General features: G+C 65.4%; 2 protein-coding genes across 4 annotated transcripts; one reads left to right on the top strand and one right to left on the bottom strand.

The window, feature by feature from the left end:
* The first annotated feature begins 2 nt into the window (after positions 1-2).
* On the top strand, positions 3-2,406 carry TSR3 (TSR3 ribosome maturation factor). 2 transcript variants are annotated; one of them, XM_036083376.2, is made up of 6 exons: positions 3-184; positions 279-477; positions 807-1,000; positions 1,369-1,545; positions 1,717-1,780; positions 2,027-2,406. In XM_036083376.2, the coding sequence occupies exons 1-6, from the start codon at positions 73-75 to the stop codon at positions 2,208-2,210; spliced, it is 930 nt and encodes a 309-aa protein (XP_035939269.1). In that variant the 5' UTR covers positions 3-72; the 3' UTR covers positions 2,211-2,406. The 2 variants fall into 2 exon arrangements, with proteins under 2 accessions (XP_035939269.1, XP_035939268.1); XM_036083375.2 differs by having other exon boundaries at positions 4-184; positions 279-498.
* On the bottom strand, positions 2,208-16,856 carry BAIAP3 (BAI1 associated protein 3). Of its 2 annotated transcripts, none has more exons than XM_036083363.2 (35): positions 16,770-16,856; positions 12,094-12,234; positions 11,707-11,794; positions 11,474-11,554; positions 11,004-11,111; positions 10,525-10,584; positions 10,319-10,385; positions 10,005-10,200; positions 9,670-9,714; positions 9,483-9,560; positions 9,294-9,396; positions 8,897-9,004; positions 8,706-8,801; positions 8,495-8,598; positions 7,875-7,995; positions 7,299-7,423; positions 7,129-7,219; positions 6,953-7,009; positions 6,757-6,854; positions 6,624-6,675; positions 6,400-6,530; positions 6,040-6,163; positions 5,817-5,960; positions 5,633-5,725; positions 5,347-5,538; positions 5,203-5,271; positions 5,049-5,128; positions 4,872-4,980; positions 4,475-4,546; positions 4,313-4,393; positions 4,108-4,228; positions 3,905-4,028; positions 3,618-3,823; positions 3,156-3,539; positions 2,208-2,390 (listed from the first exon to the last, which is right to left on the bottom strand). In XM_036083363.2, exons 2-34 carry the CDS (start codon positions 12,222-12,224, stop codon positions 3,436-3,438), a joined length of 3,459 nt encoding a protein of 1,152 aa, XP_035939256.1. In that variant the 5' UTR covers positions 12,225-12,234; positions 16,770-16,856; the 3' UTR covers positions 2,208-2,390; positions 3,156-3,435. The 2 variants fall into 2 exon arrangements, with proteins under 2 accessions (XP_035939256.1, XP_035939257.1); XM_036083364.2 differs by having other exon boundaries at positions 2,208-2,438.
* Positions 16,857-18,099: the final 1,243 nt, after the last annotated feature.

An 18,099-nucleotide genomic window follows, 5' to 3' on the forward strand; every position in this document is an offset into this window, starting at 1 on the left:
CTGCGCAGACACGCGCGGCCCGGCCGCAGCCGAGCTGTGAGGCAGGCGGTGTCCGGGACCCAGCTGCCCGCCATGGGCCGGAGGAGGGCGGCGCGGGGGATGGGGGCTGAAGGAGGCCGCGCTCGCCACCCCGCGGGCCGCTCCCTGGAGGCCTTCGCCGAGGAGGTGGGCGCCGCGTTGCGCGGTGAGTGGGGCGCGATCGCGGACCCGGGAGTTGGGGGCCGGGGGTGGCTTCCGAACTGCGAGTGAGGCTCGGTATCCTTCCGTCTCCGGTGCAGCGTCCGTGGAGCCAGAGGCGGCCAAGGACGAGGGCACCTCGGGCCCGGCGCGGCTACCCTGCACGCTGGCCATGTGGGAGCTGGGCCACTGCGACCCCCGGCGTTGCACTGGCCGCAAGCTGGCCCGCCTAGGCATGGTGCGTTGCCTGCGTCTGGGCCACAGGTTCGGCGGCGTTGTGCTCAGCCCCGTGGGCTCCCAGTACGTGTCCCCCGCAGACAGGTAGGAGCGGGGAGGCGCGGGTGGGGGGAGCGGGCGGGGTCCCTGCCTGGGCTCTGTGCTCTCCCTGAGCCCGGGACCCTGGCGCATCCTTCTTGCCGGGCTCACCTAGGTGTACTGGTCTAGTTTTCCCCCGTTGCCTAGCGCAGGATATAGTCGGTCTCAGTAAACGAGTGAATAAAGGAGTCTGCTGCAGGAACACACACTGTTGGGGGTGCTTGGGGGCCGAGAAATGATGTTCTTGTATCCCTGGTGAGGTCAGTCTCCAGGGACGTGGTCTCCAGAACCCAACCCTGCTCTGCTCCTAACAGACAGCTGGTCGCACAGAGTGGGGTCGCTGTCATCGACTGTTCCTGGGCCCGACTGGATGAGACCCCGTTTGGGAAGATGCGCGGGAGCCACTTGCGGCTACTGCCCCACCTGGTCGCTGCCAACCCCGTCAACTACGGCCGGCCCTGCAAGCTGTCCTGTGTGGAGGCTTTTGCTGCCACCTTCTGCATCCTGGGTGAGCGCCGGCCTGCTGCCAAGTCTGGCTACACTGGTAGCGATGGGTTTTCTGCTGGCACCTCCCAGGAGCCATGTGAGGGTGTGTGGGGCGGTCGAGGTGGACAGGCCAGGATTTCAGCCCCACCTCTCTCACCCCTCAACTTGTCCTCAGAGAATGTATGGTCCCCGTGGAGGCTCAGGCGGCCCCGTGAGACATGGGGAGAGGGCCTTCGTGGATGGCAGAGGAGGGCAAGCAGGCTGTCTGGACCATAGAATGGTGTCTGATGGGGAGTTTCAGGTGTGGGGACAGCGTTGAGGGTGCTGGGAACACTTGGGATGGGAGAGGTATTGTCGACATCCTTGGGTTTCCGGTGTCCTCGCCGTCAGGCTTCTCGGACCTTGCTGTCATTTTGCTGCGGAAGTTCAAGTGGGGCAAGGGCTTCCTAGACCTGAATCGCCAGCTCCTGGACACGTACGCGGCCTGCAGCAGTGCGGAGGAGGTGCTGCGGGCCCAGCAGGAGTTCCTGGCCCACACCAAGGAGTGCCCCGAGGAGGAGGAAATCGGTGAGGCCTGGCATGGACCCAAGCCCCCTGGTTGGGAGTCAGGACCCTCCAGGCATGCCACCTCCTGTTGAGAAGCTGGGTGGGGGGGCCTTCCTACGCCAGCATTTGGGGGGCTTGGTTGTGCTCTGAGCTCATCTATAGGTCCCTTTCTTGCTTGCTTCCTCTGTTCAGATCCTTTTGACGTGGATTCTGGGCGAGAGTTTGCAAACCCCAACAGGCCAGTGGCTGGCACCCGGTAGGTCCTTGGGCTTCCCAGGGCTCTCCTCTGCCTCTGGCCTCAGCCCCTCCTGTGGATGGCGGGGGTGGGGAGGAGGGGTGGATCCCTCAGCAGCACGAGGGTTTTGTGACTGTGTAAGAGGGAATGTGGAGGTCCCACTGGAGAGGTGTTGGTTTTAAGAACCTGGGGAATAGGAGAATCTGCCCTCAGCCGGGGGCTTCTGTGAGTGAGTGCGCCCATAGTGAACACTCCTCCCCCTTCCAGGCTGCTTGCAGACAGTGGCGACAGCGACAGTGAGGACGAGTCTGAGGAGCGAGGGCCTGGTGCCGAGAATGGAGGAGACAGCAGCAGTAGCTGCCCTGAGGAGGAGGGTCCTCTGGAACAGGGGGCAGAGGCCAGGGCCCCCGCAGAGGTTTGGAAGGGAATTAAGAAACGGCAGAGAGACTAAAGGTGGCAGACACGTTTACTTTTCATGGCGGAGCAGTAAGGAACTGGAGACATAGCAGGACTTGTGGGGACACAGACGGGCCTGGCAGCCTCAGCCCCCGCAGCACTGAGCAGCCCTGGACTCTGTCCCCATGCTTCTGACACAGCCGTGCTCTGGGGCCTTCCAGCCCTCCCAATGAAGCTGCAGGCCAAGGAGACCCCAGTGTGAGCCTCTTTCTTTGCACTTGACCTGGGGATGGGGGGGATGGCGTGGGGATGATTCTCAGTCTCCAGTGAGGCAGAGCCTGCCTGGGAAGCGTCTGGACTGTGGTGATGTCGGGCGTGAGGCAGGTCTGGCATGGGCAGGTGTGTGTGGACACAGAGAATACACTGGACAGCTGCGTGGCCTGCACGGAGCTCCGTACACTGACCTATCAACTCTGCGTGATGTCCCCAGCTTCACAGTGACACCCGGGGACCCTCTCCCAGGCCTCAGAGCTAGGTGGGTAGTGAGACCTATGCAGTTCTTAGCAAACCTATCCATATGCCCTCTGGGTGAAGGGTTCCAGGTGCCCACCTTCCCCTCCGCCAGGGCCCCAGGGAGCTGTTTCCTGCCGGCTTGCGTGGTCTGGACTCAAACCTGAGCCTTCCTGCCTCTTGGCCAGCAAGGCTCTGCCACACTCCGTGCCCCAGAAGGAGAAGACAGAGCTTCCTCTAAGATGGGCTCTTTGTCGTGGCACTGGTAACATCTGGGAGTGGCCCATCTTTGCTGGGGAGAGCATCCCTGGTCTCACCACTAGTACCAGTAAGATCTCCCTCAGCCTGTAGTTGTGACCACCAAAAATGCCTCCAGACACGGCCTAGCGTCTCCCCGGAAGCAGAGCCACCCCACTGAGAACCCTGCTCTCAGACCGGTGCCCGCCTGCTGGGGGCCATGGAAGCCGAGGGAGCAGATGGGGAAGCTCACCTGGCGGCCAGGCCTGCTCTGCTCCGCATCCAGGGGGACAGCTGCTGGCCAGGCCCCACCGAGGTAGTCCCCCAGACCCAGGTTGGGGGTGGTGCTGGATGCAAGGGGTTCACAGTACACAGCGCACGGGGTCAGGGCAGGGAGGAGGGGCTGGATGGCCAGCTGCAGCATGCACACCACACGGCAGGGTGGGGGGAGCGAGCCCTGGCTGCACAAAGCTGACCGCAGGGCAGGGTGAGGACGGTGCCGGGACTCGGGGAGGGCCTGGGGCAGGAGGGGCTCAGGGGTCCGCCTCCATGCACTTCTCCAGCTCCTTGAGTCTCTTGACAAACTCCTGCGCCTCCTTGTTGGTGCGGCCTTCCAGCATCCTCAGCGCTGACTTCACTGCAGGCAGGCAGGAGGGCAGGGGCCAGCGTGAGACCCGACCGCCATCAGACCCTCCACCCCTGCACCCTCACTCACCCTGGGCTCTGGGCCGGCGCAGGTGCAGGGTCACGGGCTGCCTGGCCCTCGCGCTCCCTCCCACCTGGGGCCGCGCTATGCCACCGATGCTGCCCAGGCCGAGGGCCGCCTCCCCCGCGAAGTCGTTGGTGGACAGCCAGTCGTGGTCCATGACCGTGAAGAGCACGCAGGCGCCGCGGCGGCGGCACGCCTCTGCCGACACGGAGCTGCAAGCAAGGGGCGGTCGCCTGGAGCCGGTGCCCCGCTCGGGCGCGGGCGGGCTGGGGGGGCGGGGGCAGGACACTCACAAGTAGAAGAGCTCGTCGTACACGGGGTGCAGCGTCCGGCTCTTGACCTGCGTCCTCTGACTGCGGACCAGCGGGAAGAGGTGTGGCGGGCCCAGCTCCACGATCACGAAGGGGTCGCTCAGGCCTGAGGGGCACAGCCAGAAGGCGCCATGAGCGCCACCGCCCGCCCACCCCCCGCACCCCGCCCGCCGGCGGCCCCTCACCGTTGGCATCCAGTGGGGGCAGGTCCGCGGCATGCAGCACCTCCACGGCCAACCTCTGCTGTGCGGCCTCGTAGTGGCAGCGGACGCTCAGGCGCCCGAACCGGTTCTGCTCCAGGCACCTCTGCGCAAGGGCTCAGGCTGGTGACCAGGGCTCGGGGGCCCCGCGGCGGGGGGGAGGCCGAGCGCGCCCCCTGGGCCCCGCTACCTGCTTGAGCTTGTCCAGGTAGTACTGCTCGATGCACTCGCGGGTGGAGCACTGGTGCAGACGCAGCTCCTCCTCCAGTCTCTGCGGGGCGCAGGGGTGCTGAGTGCGGGCCCTGTGCACGCTCCCCTCCCTCCTGCCAGAGGCCCCCAGGCCAGGCCGCACCTTGTAGCTTCCATCCCTCAGGCTCTCCAGGGGCAGACCCTGACCCTCCGCGTGGAAAAAGTTCACCAGGGCCTGGGGCAGGGCAAGAAGGCAGAACCAGCTGAGGCCAGCAGGCTGAGACGGGTGGAACCAGAGCCACTTCTCACACCCAGCGCCCCCGCTCAGAAGCCAGCCCCCCCACCTCCCCCCCCAGCCGGGGGGGAGGGAGGGGAATGCCAACGCCTGGGGCAGCCAGCTGCTGCTGACAGAGGTGGGCTGGCAGGCAGGAGCCGTTTGGGCTGGGAAGGCCAGGCCGCCTAGCAGAGGGGCAAAGGGGTGCTCAGCAGCCTCGGGGCCCGGGGACCGCCGGGAAAGGCCCAGGCGCCCCGGCAGGGACGGCTCCTCCACGCGGCCCTACCTCCAGCGTGAAGTGGAAGCGGCCGTAGAAATCCGCGGAGACATCGAGGTTTGCACTGAGGGCCTGCAGGATGGCCTGCAGGAGCAGCTCCCAGAGGGCCTCCAGCACCCTGCAGGGACACTCCGCGTCGGTGGCCGCACTGCAGGCCCCACGCTGCTCACCCACCCCGAGCCCTACCTGCTCAGGTTCTCCTTCACCAGCGATGCATTCAGCAGGGCCAGCTTCTCGTCCAGGTACTTCATGAGCGGGGCCACGGCCTGCGGGCAGCACCCTCAGCGCCAGACAGCCCCCGGGCCCCACCCCATACACCCTCAGCCGGCCGCGCACTCACTTCGTCGTTCTGGATGGAGTCTGGCGACAGGCTGATGTGCTGTACATACTTCCTGATGTCGGCCACCATCTGCGGGATGGCAGCACTCAGCACCAAGCGGCAGTGCACGGGGCAGCCGGCTCCCCAGCCTGCCCGCCCGCCCACCTTGGAGGTCAGGTGCGCCGTCACGGTGTGGACCTCCTGCTGCAGGTCTTCGTCCAGGGCCTGTGCACAGCTGAGCAGAGGCCGCGGGAGCGCCCCCTCCAGCGCTGAGGTCGCCTCCGGCCATGCCAGACCCCGCAGCGCCTGCCCAGCAGCCTTGCGGAGGAGCTCCACATTGTTGAGGACCACACAGAGCTGGGGAGGCGTGCCAGACGTGGGTGGTGCGTGGGCAGCCCTGTGCTGGCCCCATCGGCCCTCCGCTCCCCCGCCTGCCCACCAGCCTGCTCACTGGCTCGCTCACTGCCTCGCCTGTAGCCCCGGGTTGAGCGTCCACCTTCTTTCGCAACAGCTCAGTGTAGAAGAGGGTGGCCTCGCACAGGTCCTAGCGTGGGACACAAGGGCTCAGAGCTGTGGACTGTGGCCCTGGTCCTGCTCCCCTCCCAGACCACACTCTGCAACCCACAGCCACACACCTGGCTGAGCTGGGTGCCCAGCGCCTGGGCCTGGGCAGGGTCTGGCCACGCCAGGCGGGCCCACAGCTCCTGGATGAGACTGAAGCAGAGACTAGCAGTGGCCGCGGAGCTGCTGTGCTTGCAGGAGGCATCCATGGGCTCCAGCTAAGAGGGTGGGAGGAGGCCTGGGTTGCAGGGAGGCCCTGGCTGAGCCCAGCAGCTCCAGACCTGGGTGCTTACTCACTGTGTCCACATCCACGGCTCCCTGAAGTCTCCACCTGGCCTGGTCCCGCAGCACCTGCAGCCAGAGCTTCACGGCAGGCAGGAAGGGGGCATGGATGCCGGCCAGAGCAAGGGAGCGGCTCTCACTGCAACAGGAGGCCCGTCAGAGCCCGCCCTGACTCAAACACCTTCAGCCTGCACATCCCAGCTTCCCTCCTTCAAAGGGCCCTCGGGATCCTGTCCCAGAGACCTCCTAGAGGAGGCTGGAGGACAGCTGGGGCAGGGGGACAGGGAGGGGTGGGTACAGGCCTGGGAGACCCGTAGTGGACAGAGACAGATGGGGGCGTGGAGGAAAGGGGACAGGCTAGGGCAGGGCACCCACCGTCCGGGGATGCTGCTCCAGAAGCTCTGGATGTCGGCCAGGGTCAGGTACAGCTCGAAGAGCCCCGAGGCCACCTCAAGGGTCATCTTGGGGCTCAGCTCCTCCATCAGCACCCATGCCTCCTCGGCCACCTGCTCAGGATGGCGGAGTCAGACCGCCAGCAACAAGGAAACCGAGGCACCTTCCCAGCCGGCGGGGGGCTTCTCCCCACTCCCCCTCCTCACCAGACGCTCCAGCTGCCGGAAAGTGAGGGTGAAGAAGTCGATCTCGACGATGCTGTAAGAACAAATTCCACACACCTGCTTGCCCCACGCCTGGCCTGGAGGCGTCACGAGGGGCTGGGGGCAGGGGCCCCACCTGTGGAAGAGGCTAGCGTAGATGCCATAGCAGGACTGCAGGTCCTCGTAGACGGTGTCAGCCAGCTCCACCAGCCCGGCGAGGCGCAGCGGCCCTGGCTGCGAGGAAGCCCGGTTCACGATGACCTTCTGGCCCGCACCTCCTGGCCGACCCCTCCCCTCCCCTCCCCTGCGGCCAGGCCCTCCCCCAGCGGCACCTGCTCTCGAGGACTCCTGGTGTTCAGGAGCCTGTCGTACCACTCACGGTTGCCCCTCTGCAAGACAAGTCACCAAGACAGTGTGGTGAATGGGGGAGGCTAAAAGGGCAGCAAAGAGTGGCTGAGCAGGCTGAGCCTGGGGCCGGGGTGGGGCGGGCAGCTGGGGCCGGACATACCTTCAGAGCCGCCGCGATGTCCATGTTCAGCTCTGTCTCGAAGGGGCAGATCTCGAAGGACGGCTGGAAGAGCTGCATCTTGCTGAGACACCTGGACAGGGGCCGCCCGTTGACTGTGGGCTGCCCCGCCCCGGCCCTAGCCCACCCCAAGCACCGGCGGCTGCACCCACTTCAGCAGCAGCTCCAGGCGGTGGACGGCTGTGCTGCTGGTGGCTGGGAAGTAGTCTCGGAGCTGCCGTAGCAGCTGCAGCCCAAACTCCAAGAAGGCACAGAAGCTGTCAGCCAGGCTCTCCTCCTGGGAGCACAGGGCCCGTCAGAGCTGGCCCTCACTGCCCGCCCCACGGGGTGGGGGCAGGGGCAGCAGCATCCCCGGCCGGTGGGTGCCCTGCCCTAGCCAGTCTGCAAGGGCCTCCGGCAGCCACCCACCGGCCTGGCCCTGCTACTTTCTCCCGCAGCCTCAAGGCCTTTGCACCACCAGTCCCCCCTGCCCAGCAGCCAGCGCCCACTCCCTCTGTCCCCAGCCAAGGGAAGGGCACGACCTCCCTCTCCTGGGTCCAACCCATCCCCTATCTCAGCACTGCCCAGTCTTGCTCTGCCCTGGGTCATGAGATTTGTTTTCAAGCCCAGGACACCCTGCAGGCCGTGCGCCCCATGAGGGTGGGCCTCCGCCCTGTCTGCCCAGCGCGCCAGCAGCCCACCGCACACCCTCCAGGAACAGCACTTTGAGCCGACGAGGGCGCGCTCACCTGCTCTTGGGGCAGGGAGGATGCCTCCTCCCAGTGGGCCTGCATGTCCTCCAGCAGCCCCAGCAGGTAGCCATAGTCCAGAGTGCAGGTCTGATGGTGGCGGCTGCTGACCTGCCAGTGCCTGGGGGGCCAGCCCCGCCATGGTCAGGGCGGAGTCAGGGCTGCGACCCCCCAGGAGACCCCTTGTGCCCCTCCTCCTTGCCCCTTCCCGTCCCACAATGCCCTCACGGCACCGCCCCGTTCCATCCCTTCCCACTCAAAGCACTCCTTCCCGCGCCTGCCCCGCCCACCTGTGACCACGCCCACCACAGGGCACGCCCCATCCCCACCCCATGACACTCCCCTCGCAGCACCACCTCTCCAGCTCCGCCCCTCTCAGCTGCTGCCACTCACAACGCCCCTTCCCAAGCCCCTCCTCACCCCAGCGCCCCCCGGCCTCTTCCATGACCACGCCCACTTTCCGTCCCATCTCCACAGCCCTGCCCCTTCCCGGGGCCCGCCCCTCTTAGCCGCCCGTTCCCTCCCATAACCCCGCCCCCACGTTCGCCCCGCCCCTAGAGGCCCCGCCCCGGGACGCGCAGCCCCTCCCACCCGCCCCTCCAGCGGCCCCGCCCACTCACAGCACCGCCAGCTGCAGCGCAGACAGGTTGCTCTGCGCGCCGTGCAGGCAGAGCACGGTGGCCGCGGGCCCGCTGAGCTCTCCGCGCCAGCCGCTCGAGTTGGGCTGGAAGGGGTGGGCAGGCGTGAGTGAAGGGAGGAGACGCCAGCCCCTCCTGCCCCCGGTGCCCAGCCTCCCCTGCTGTCCCTCCTCGGCCCCGAGGGCGCGGCTACCTCCTGGGATCGGTGCTCGAACTGCAGCAGACGGCTGAGCAGCAGCATGTAGGACAGGAAGCCCGACCGCCCGCGCTGGCTCATGCCCGTGTCCCTCTGGAATGCAGGGCCCGCCCATCACCAGCCCTGCCCCAGCCCGCGGGCAGGGGTGTAGGGCTGGCATGCAGGTCAAGGACCCCACAGCCCCCCACCTGTGTGGTGATTAGCTTGAGGACCAGCTGGCAGTCTCCCTGCACGCGGGAGGCACTGGAACGCGGTTCCAGCTTGAACCAGCGGTCTTCACCAGCCACGGGCACCTCCTAAGGGAAGGGGGTTCAGACTGGCAATATCTCCTCCTGCTCCCTCCCACAGACCTCTGTTTCCCACTGAACACAGGCCATGGGCACAGGGTGAGCACTCTGGGGTGCCTGGACACCAGAGGCCCCAGGAGGCTGTTCCCTCCCCCTCCCCTGCAGCACAGTGCCCCCACCCAGCCCAAGAAGGATGGGAGCAGCTTGGGGGAATCACAGGACATAGCCACCAGCAGTGTCCCCGGAGGGTGAGACACCACAAACGTGCTCTGGGAATGAGGCCCTGGCCCCCACTCACCCGGATGGGTATGTTGAGGCACCCCAGGAAGTCATCCGTGTGGTCCTCCGTGGGCCCTGCTGTCCCATTCGCACGGGCCGACTTGACAATCTGTTTGAAATACCTGGGCAAAGCAGGGTGGGCTCCCACCTGGGGTCCCTCCACCTGCTGGCCCATGTCTGGGGGGCACCAAGGTCCCACCTGTCATACCTGCTCATGCCCTTCAGGCCGATGACTTCATTCAGCTTCCTACATGCTTCCACCAGAGACACATCATCATCATGGTCCCTAGGAGTGGGGCAAGAGGGCAAACCTCGTCTGGCTGGGGCCTGGCTGGGCCCTGAATGTCCCCTCTCACCGCCACACCCCCTGCCCTGCAGGGCCCAGGGGCCTATACCAGATGTCTAGGTGCAGCTGGTCCGTGCTGACATCCTCAATCTCACTATAAGGAAAACAGAGAGATGGCCAGAGGGTGCAGGACGATCCTCTGCCCAGGGGTAGGGGAGGGACCATTTCAGGAGCTGCAGGAAGGGGTCCATGAGCTCCAGCTTGTAAGACAGGCTGCCTGGATTTGAATCCTGACTGTGTGGCACCTCACTCTGAGGTGATGATGTCCTCTGGAAGGCGGTCCTATGACCAGCCCTGCTCCGTTCTGAAATGGCACGCGTCCTGGCGTAGCAGGCAGCCCCTCTCCCGCACCACCCTGCCGCCCGGCTGGAAGAGGGGCCTTACAAGAGGAAGTTCTCCTTCCAGACAGGGTTCAGGGTGCTGCTCTTGACCTCGGTGACCTGGATGCACTTGGCCGGCAGTGGGCCTCCACGCTTGCTGCCTTTGCGGAAGCTGAAACGCTGCTCCTTGTGCGGGCCTGGCTCCCGCGGGGCGCCCGAGGCCGGCAGGATGCCCAGCATGCAGTATGGGTCGCTGAAGCCTGAGACACCGCGGGCGCCTCAGTCCCCGGTCCCAGGCCCCCCAACCCCGTCCCTCCACGGTCCCTCCACGGCCACCAGGCCTGGGCGCAGCCAAACTCCTGGCTGGTCCCCACTCACCATTGGGGTCTTTGGCCAGCAGGTTCTTGGCACGCATGACAGAGACTTTCAGGGCATACGTGGGGGCCTGTGGGCCAAAGGTGCCGAGGGGCCTCCTGAAGGAGGCTCCGTGTGGCCAGGACAGGGCCCTGGTCTGTGTCCTCTCCACCCCCGAGCCCTAGCACTGTGGCTGGTCAGCGTCTGCCCAGACCAAGTGGCAGCCTCACCTTGGCCTTCTTCACACGCTCAATGGCCTCGGCGTGCTCCTCGGGGCTGGTACCAAACACCTGTAGAGGGTGGGCAGGTGTGAGGGCCCAGGGACCCCCAAAGCAGGGCTGGGCAGTGTCCCGGGGGCCTCACAGAGCAGAGGAAACACACCCAGGGGAGGAGGAAAGATGTATTTGTCTATCCACCCATCCTGTGTGTCTGTTCCTCTGTTAGTTTATCCTTTCTACCCTTCTCTGTGTGTCTGTGTGTTTTTCCATTGCTCTGTCCTTCCGGGCATGCCTATCAGCCTGTATGTGTGTCTGCCTGTGCACACACGTGTGTGGGGGGTGTGTGTTCTGTATGTGAGGCAAGCCTGCATTATTTGGGTGATGGTGACATCACCAGGCAGATGACTGGGTTGGGAGAGACAGTGGTCTCCATTTTCCCCAGAGCAGGGTGGGGCCGGGCCAGCAGGGAGGGCGGAGCCAGTGGGACTCACCTGCTGCAGGTAGCCCAGTAGGGTCTCCTGGTCATCCACCTGGTCAGGGCCCATGGTCCCTGCACGGTAAAGGACTGTGTACAGGGCTTCCTCATAGAGCATCTCCACCTGCGGGCGGGGAGCGGGGTGCACCCTGAGTCCCAGCCACCCCACCCCTGTCCGCCTCAGCCCCGGGCCCTGAGCCCTGGCCACTGGGGGTCCAGGCCCCTTGGTTCCCCGCCCCTCCCACCCCGCATCCCAGCCCCCAGGAGCTCCACCCACTGGCAGAGTCTGGTCCCAGCATCGGTACCTTTGCACCAGCTGGGCCCTCCATTGGTCTGACCCCCAACTTCTGCTCCTTACTGGCTTCCATGGGAAGTCCTGGCCCTCACCCCTGCCACCTTTGCTGTCCGCCTGTCCCTAGAACCTGGGCCTGGCATACAGGAAGTGCTCCCAGACTCTCCCTGGGGCCAGAACCCCATCCCCCTTACCTCCTCCTGGGTTAGGGCTCTCAGGCCACGGTTGGGGTCCACAGGCTCAGCAGGGGCTGGTGAACCACTGCGCAAGAGGACCTGTGAGGGGCACTAGGGTGAGGGCCTCCTGTGGGGACACTCCAGGGAGGGAGGGAGTTGAGCTGAGGGGTGGGGGCCTGGTGTAGAGGGGGCTGGGGGGAAGGCCCAGCATGGTGCCCCGACACTGGGCAGCAGCTCCGAGCTGCCCTCACCTCGGGGCATGGCAGGCCCTGTCTGCCTTCCCCCTTCTTCAGAATAAGGCGCATCTGCGCGAAGAACTCCACACCGTCCCCAGGTTTCCTGCAGAGAAAGGCCAGGCTGAGGGTCAGCGAACGCTCCCTGAAGCTCAGGGCTCACAGCACGCACCTGTCCCCTGCCCAAGGCCAGCCATCAGGCCCTACAACTTGCGGGGACTGCCTGGGTCTCCACACGGCTGAGGGCCCAGTCTGATGTCCACAGTGTGGCCCCCCCACCCTCTGGCCTTGGTATCACTCCCCCAGGCTTCCCCCGGAGGTCGGGGGAAGCGGGAGAGTGGGGTCCAGCAAGAGGAGGGCGGCCAGGTGCACGTGACTGTACGGGATCAGGCGTGGGGCACCCACCAAGCCCCCGCGGCGGGCTCCTGTGGGTCAGTGCTGGCGCTCCCAGGCTCTCCCTCGGTCCTCCGGCGGAAGGATGGGCGCACCTGCACTTGCCTGAGCACACTGCTCTTGATCTCCAGCAAGGTCGTCATGGTGGGTGATCTGTGGGAGAGAGCCTCTGGATGTCCACCAGCTGGCAGCTCTGCCGTGCTGGCCCCAGTAATCACATCAGGTGCACATCCAGCAATGATTAAATCAGCCAGAAACCAACAGGAGCTGCGTTTCTGGCGGCCGGCGCAGGTTCCCGGTGGGGCAGGAGGGGGCACCTGAGCCTCCCTGGAGCTCAGCCCCCCTGCTGGACTGCACTGGGCACCCAGGGGGCCAGTCCCTTGGTCTCCCTAAGTCTTCATGGCTCATCTGCAAAATGGGGCATCCCTGCTGGGTGGATCTGGGGATGGGATGGGGCCGTGAGAGGTGATGGTGGTGCCTGGCACAGTCCGTGCTCCGTTGTTGGGAACTGCTGGAGTCCACCACATAGGCGGGCCTGTTCTGCCACACCCCACCTGCCACCCATCCAGGGCTACATCCCCTGGTTGTGTCCCTGGGGTCCGAGGACAGCTCAGCAGCAAGGGCCTGTGCCTCCCAGGGGCTCTGCTAAGGGGACGGAGTTGTGGGGGAGGGGTGCCCAGGTCAGCCAGCCTGGAAGGTCCAGTCTGGGGCCAGGGCCGACAGAGCTCCTGCAGGAGGCCAAACCCTCCTCGGGAACCCCAGCATCCTTGTCCTGCAGAGGAGCTTGGGCCAGAAAGGGCCAGTGGGGCTGACTCCGAGGGGCCAGCATGTGCAGGAGGGGCCACTGGGGGTCCTGGCCCACCAAGCAGGGCCAGGGCAATGCCCCATCCTCACTCCCTGGGCCGCCCTGCAGACAAGAGCCTCCTACCTGTAATCAGTAGAAATGAAACTATGGAGCACGTCCTGTCCCTCCTCAGAAGTTTGGGGTGTGGGGCCACCACTCCCTGTCCCTCTCCCATCTGGGAACCAGCCCCACGTTGTCTGGGTTGCAGCAGCCCAGATGTCACGGCTGGGACAGGGATGGGCCCTGTGGCACAGACTAGAGCCTGGGCCAAGGCGCCCCTTGTCAGTGCACCTCCTGAAGCCAGCTCAGGCCTGGTCACTCTGCTCTGTGCAGACAGAGCCTGGGGTGGGGGGTGGGGGACAGGCTTGGACAGCAAGCCTGCAGCCCTGCAAGGGGCTGAGCTGGGGCCCCCAGAAATGAGCATCTCCGAGTCGTGGGGGACACTTTGTTGGTCCCTGCCGGCCACCATCACACCGGTTCGTATCCTCCAGGGGATCCAGGGTGCCCTGCAGACCTGGGGGGAGCGTGGGGGGACTACGAAGCTGCCACAGGCCCCCACCTCTCCCCTGGGCCAGGCAACAACCTGTGCTTCCCCCAAAACCCCAGGATAGTCTCCTTGCGCCCCTGTTGAAAACCGCCAAAGTGCTGACCCCCTGGCCGGGCTGAATCCTCCACTCGGTGCCCACCCCTTGGGCTCCCTGCCCCGGGCTTGCCAGCCTCTCGTGTAGAGCACGCATCACACTCCCCTCAGTGCGCCGCAGGGCCTTTGGACTCGCTGCCCTGGTCCCCTTTCTTCGCAGAGCTCACTCGTCCACTCATTGAGGGGACCTCTAGGACCCATGCAGAGGAACACTATGATTTCACTGACAAAATAGGAACGGGGAACTCAGCTGGGTACAACTATTCTTGCCCCAGATTCCATGGGCGCTTAGCGGTGGGAGAGCCCGGAGAGCCCCACCCCTGCCCTTTGTGCCCAGGCCAGCGTCCCAGGGATCATGCCCGCATCCCTGCGAGTCTCTAGTGAACATCTGCTACCTCCTTCTCAGCATCTTATGCCCTGTTGGGAGAGCTGGAGCCAGGGCATGCCGGGCACCTCCCGAGTCCTAAATAGATTGTCGAACAAACCAGATCCCTGCCCCCCGCTGGGTCTGTCTGTCTCTCCGTGGCCCCAGGGCTGCCATCCCTGCTCTGTACCCCCCGACCGGCTCAGGCCACCCCTGCAGACAGCACCCTAGCCTGCTCCCTGATGGAGCCCCGGGGAGTGCTGGGCTCAGAGGGTCTCATCTGACCAGCTTGAGATCTGGGGACAGAAAGGGCAGCTGGCTCACGTCCTGAAATGAGGTCCTGCCTTCCTCACATTGACCACTGCCTGGCCCTGGGAGCCCCCTGCAAAGATGGGGGGATATGAGGGGGGGGCGCGGCAGCGTGAGCGTGCAGTCCTACAAGCTGTCGCCCCTGTCGTCAGCAGTGAGGTCCCGAGGCGGCCGGGCACCAGGACCCCCCTTCCCCTCTCTAGCTGTGGGGAAGAGGCTGCTACCCCCGCAGCCCCCCAAAGCCAGGGGAGCAGCCACTGCTTTGGCTGTTGCCAGGGCAACCGCCAATTGCGTCTGCCGAGTGACAGGGGCTACAGGGGCTCACGGTCCCAGAGACAAACATGACGCAGGAGCCAAGTGGCTGCAGGGACAGGGTGCCTCTGTGAGAATAAAATACTCAAGACAGAGGGGGAGCCACCTTGCCCCGTAATCTCAGCCCCGGAAAGGGGGTACTGTTTTGCTCCTCTCATCTACCTGGAGAAACTGAGGCCCCGGGCTTAGGAGCTTACTCAAGGCCACAGAGCCAGCAAGTGGCCAGGGATGGAGCCCACCTCTGACTCTGGTGTCCAAGCTCTAAGCTCCTGGCACGTCCTGAGTTCTGGGGTCCAGGTATGCTGGCCTCCCCCTCTGCGGCACTCCCTCCCTTAGCCCCTTGACTGGACTGGGGCAAAAGCGACACCTGGGCACAGGTATCTGGGAAAGATGGCTCCTCCTTGGGTGCCCAGACACTCCTCCGATTTCCTTGGAAACCCCCCACTGCTTGGGTACTGATATTGCTGCTCCCCATGGCCTGGGGGTCCCGGGAGCCAGCCAGCACCTCGCCCAGAGCCGCACCCGCAGTGGGTGCGCAGCTGACCCCCAGGAAGCGTTTGCGGGCCACAGGGGCCCTCCGTCTGTCTACCAGGCCCCCAACAGAATTCCTTCCTGAGCTCTCTCTGTGTCTGTCCCCCCTGGGCCTGGGCAGCAGCACAGAACAAGATGTGCCCCCATCCTTGCTCACGCCTGGCCACCAGGGCCAGGATCCCAGCTCCCGTTTGTCCAAGGGGGGAGGTGAGGCTGGCCGAGGAGTTGAATGCCACACTGGCACTGGGACCAAGCCAACATTAACAGGCCTACCTTGTCCCCTGGCTGTCCCCAAGGCCCAGGTTAAATGGGAAGAGGCAATCCTGCAAAGTGGGTATCACTGTCCCACTTCACACCCCGGGGCTGGGGTGACCTGTCTGGAGCCAGGACTCAAACTGAGGGCTCTAAGCCACACTGTCTCCTGCTAGCCCACCTGGGGGCTTAGGTGGCACCAAAGCAGGTGCGTCTGGGGGCAGCTGAGCTGTGCCAGAGAGCCAGATCTGTCTCCCTCACCAGTGTCCCCTGTGGCCAGCTGGTCACCCGCAGAGTGAATGAACACCTTTATGATAAACATCTCAGAACACTAGGTCCCTTCTTACCAAGGGTTGGTCACTTGAGACTTGGGGGCAGGGGTCCCCTGCGGCTACCCTGGGTGTGTAGGGGGAGTGACAGGATCTCTGGTCCCACATGCTGGTCTCCTTGTCACCCTCGTGGTCTTGTCTTCCCAGTCCCCCTCCCACCCCCCACCCTTCACTTTTCCTATTGGATTTCCGGCTGTCATGTCCGGGCGGCTCCCCAGCCAGTGCTCCCAGTACGCAGCAGAGCAGTAGCCCCAGGGCCCATTACAAATGCGGCTCCCTGAGAGCCCGCGAAGGGCCTGGGAACGTGCATTGTAAGCAGCTCTAGAGCCGGACCTAAAGCCCTATGACGCGTGGGATCAACTGTAAAGGCTAACCCAGATACTTCTAGAATGAACGCATGAAAAATGAAACCCCTCCGTCCGATCTTCCTCCGAGGCTCTCTCCCCCGGGCCTGTACTCACCTGTCTCCACCGCGGTGTTCCGCCCACTTCGCTCACCGACATCCCTTCTCGCCGCTCCCTCCCCTCCCCGCCCCTCCCTCTCGATGCTCCCCTCAGAAGCCTCGGACCCCCCCCCAGTTCCGTCGAGGTCTTTCCCTCCCCGATGAGCGGGGGGTCCTCGGGCGGCTTGGAAGCCTGGTGAGTGCGCATTGTTTTATACCGTTCCGCCCCTGGAGGGATTTCGTGGAGACGATTTCGTGGGTTCTCTGACGACTGGCGGCAGGGAGGGAGGGACGGGGCGCCGGGGACATCTGCGTGTTGCCCGGGAGCCCCCGCGGAGCGTCTCCGAGGTCCTCGGAGGCCGCAGGTGGGTGGGGGCACCGGGGTCGGAGGGGCGTCCTGCTGCACCCCCCCATCCCCGCCAACTCCGGCGCTCCCGGGGACGCGGGCCGAGAGAAGTGCCCGAGACCCGTCGCTCCGAGCACGCGCCGGCCTCAGTTTCCCCGGAGCCGGGGGCGCGCCTTCCCCACCTCCCGCCGCCCTTCTCCTCGGGGGCCTCCCCACGCGCCCTCGGGGTCCGCAAACGCAGGAGCAGGACCGGGCGCTCGGCGGCGGCGGCGGCCGGAGGGGACGGCGCCCGAAGCCCGTCCGGAGTCCGCGCACTCACCGTGGGCCGGGGGCTCGGGAGACGCCGCGCTCCGCACCGGCTCCAGGGACGCCAGGCACAGCGCGCTCGCCGCCGCGCGGACAACTGAGCACTGCTGGGGGCGGGGCCTGACCGATAGCCCCGCCCCCAGGGCCCGCCCCCGCCGCTCCCGGCCCGCCCCTCCTGCGACCCCCTCCCCGCGACCCCCGCACCGCGCACGCCCGCCGCCGGGGGAGTCGGGCCAGGGAGCCACGGGTGGGTGCAGAGCGGGGAGCAGGTTCTGCTGTGTCAGGACCCCCTCCCCCGGGGACCCTCCGGAAGCCAAAGTCGCCGAAACCGAGGAAGACCGGCCCCGGCCGCAGCGCAGACTTTTCTGGAAGAGCCTCCCAGCCCAAGCTCTGACCTCGGCATCAACTCCGCCGCCAGTCTGCCCCCGGGGCGGGGGGTGCTGCAGGCATCATCCCAGGACGCCCCGCAACACCCCGTCACCTGTTGGGTCAGCGTCCGCACCGCGCAGGGGAGGCCCCGACGCCCCGGCCTCACAGCCATCTGGAACCTCCAGGCCTGCGCTCTTCGTCGTCCACCCTGGACGGCCCTCTGAAGCTTGCGCGAGCACCGCACCGTGCCCGCCTGGAGAGCTTGTGGAAACAGACTGCCGCTGCTGATTCCCAGAGTCTGGGCTGGGGCGGAACAGCTGCATTTCTGACAAGCTCCAGGGGGTGCTAGGGGGGCCGGAAGACACCCGGGGGCTGCTCAGAAGTTCTGGAGGTCTGAGGTGCACTGGGTCTCCCAATCCCCACCTTGCCTTTGGCCGATCCTGCTGGATCATCAGAGGACCTTGTACTTAGGGGATCCACCGATTTGGGGATGTTTTTAACCCCAAGGACCTCATCTCTAATGGTGGGGCCCCAGGCAGTGTGGGAAATAGAAAGACAGGCCCACGGGGCGCCTGGGGGGCTCAGTCGTTAAGCGTCTGCCTTCGGCTCAGGTCATGATCCCAGGGTCCTGGAATGAGCCCCGCATGGGGCTCCCTGCTCGGCGGGAAGCCTGCTTCTCCCTCTCCCACTCCCCCTGCTTGTGTTCCCTCTCTCGCTGTGTCTCTCTGTCAAATAAATAAATAAAATCTTTAAAAAAAAAGAAAGAAAGAAGAAAGAAAGAAAGGAAAGAAAGAAAGAAAGAAAGGAAAGAGAGGAAAGAAAGAAAGAAAGAAAGAAAGAAAGAAAGAAAGAAAGAAAAAGAAAAGAAAGAAAGAAAGGCCCAGAACACAGAGGCAAGAACGGTTTGCTGGGGGGAGGCCAGGGGTCGGCTGAGCTGCAGGCCAAAGGTGGAGGCCCAGGGTACCAGAACAGCA

Source organism: Halichoerus grypus, chromosome 6 (genome assembly GCF_964656455.1).
Source record: "Halichoerus grypus chromosome 6, mHalGry1.hap1.1, whole genome shotgun sequence".
NCBI lineage: Eukaryota > Metazoa > Chordata > Mammalia > Carnivora > Phocidae > Halichoerus > Halichoerus grypus.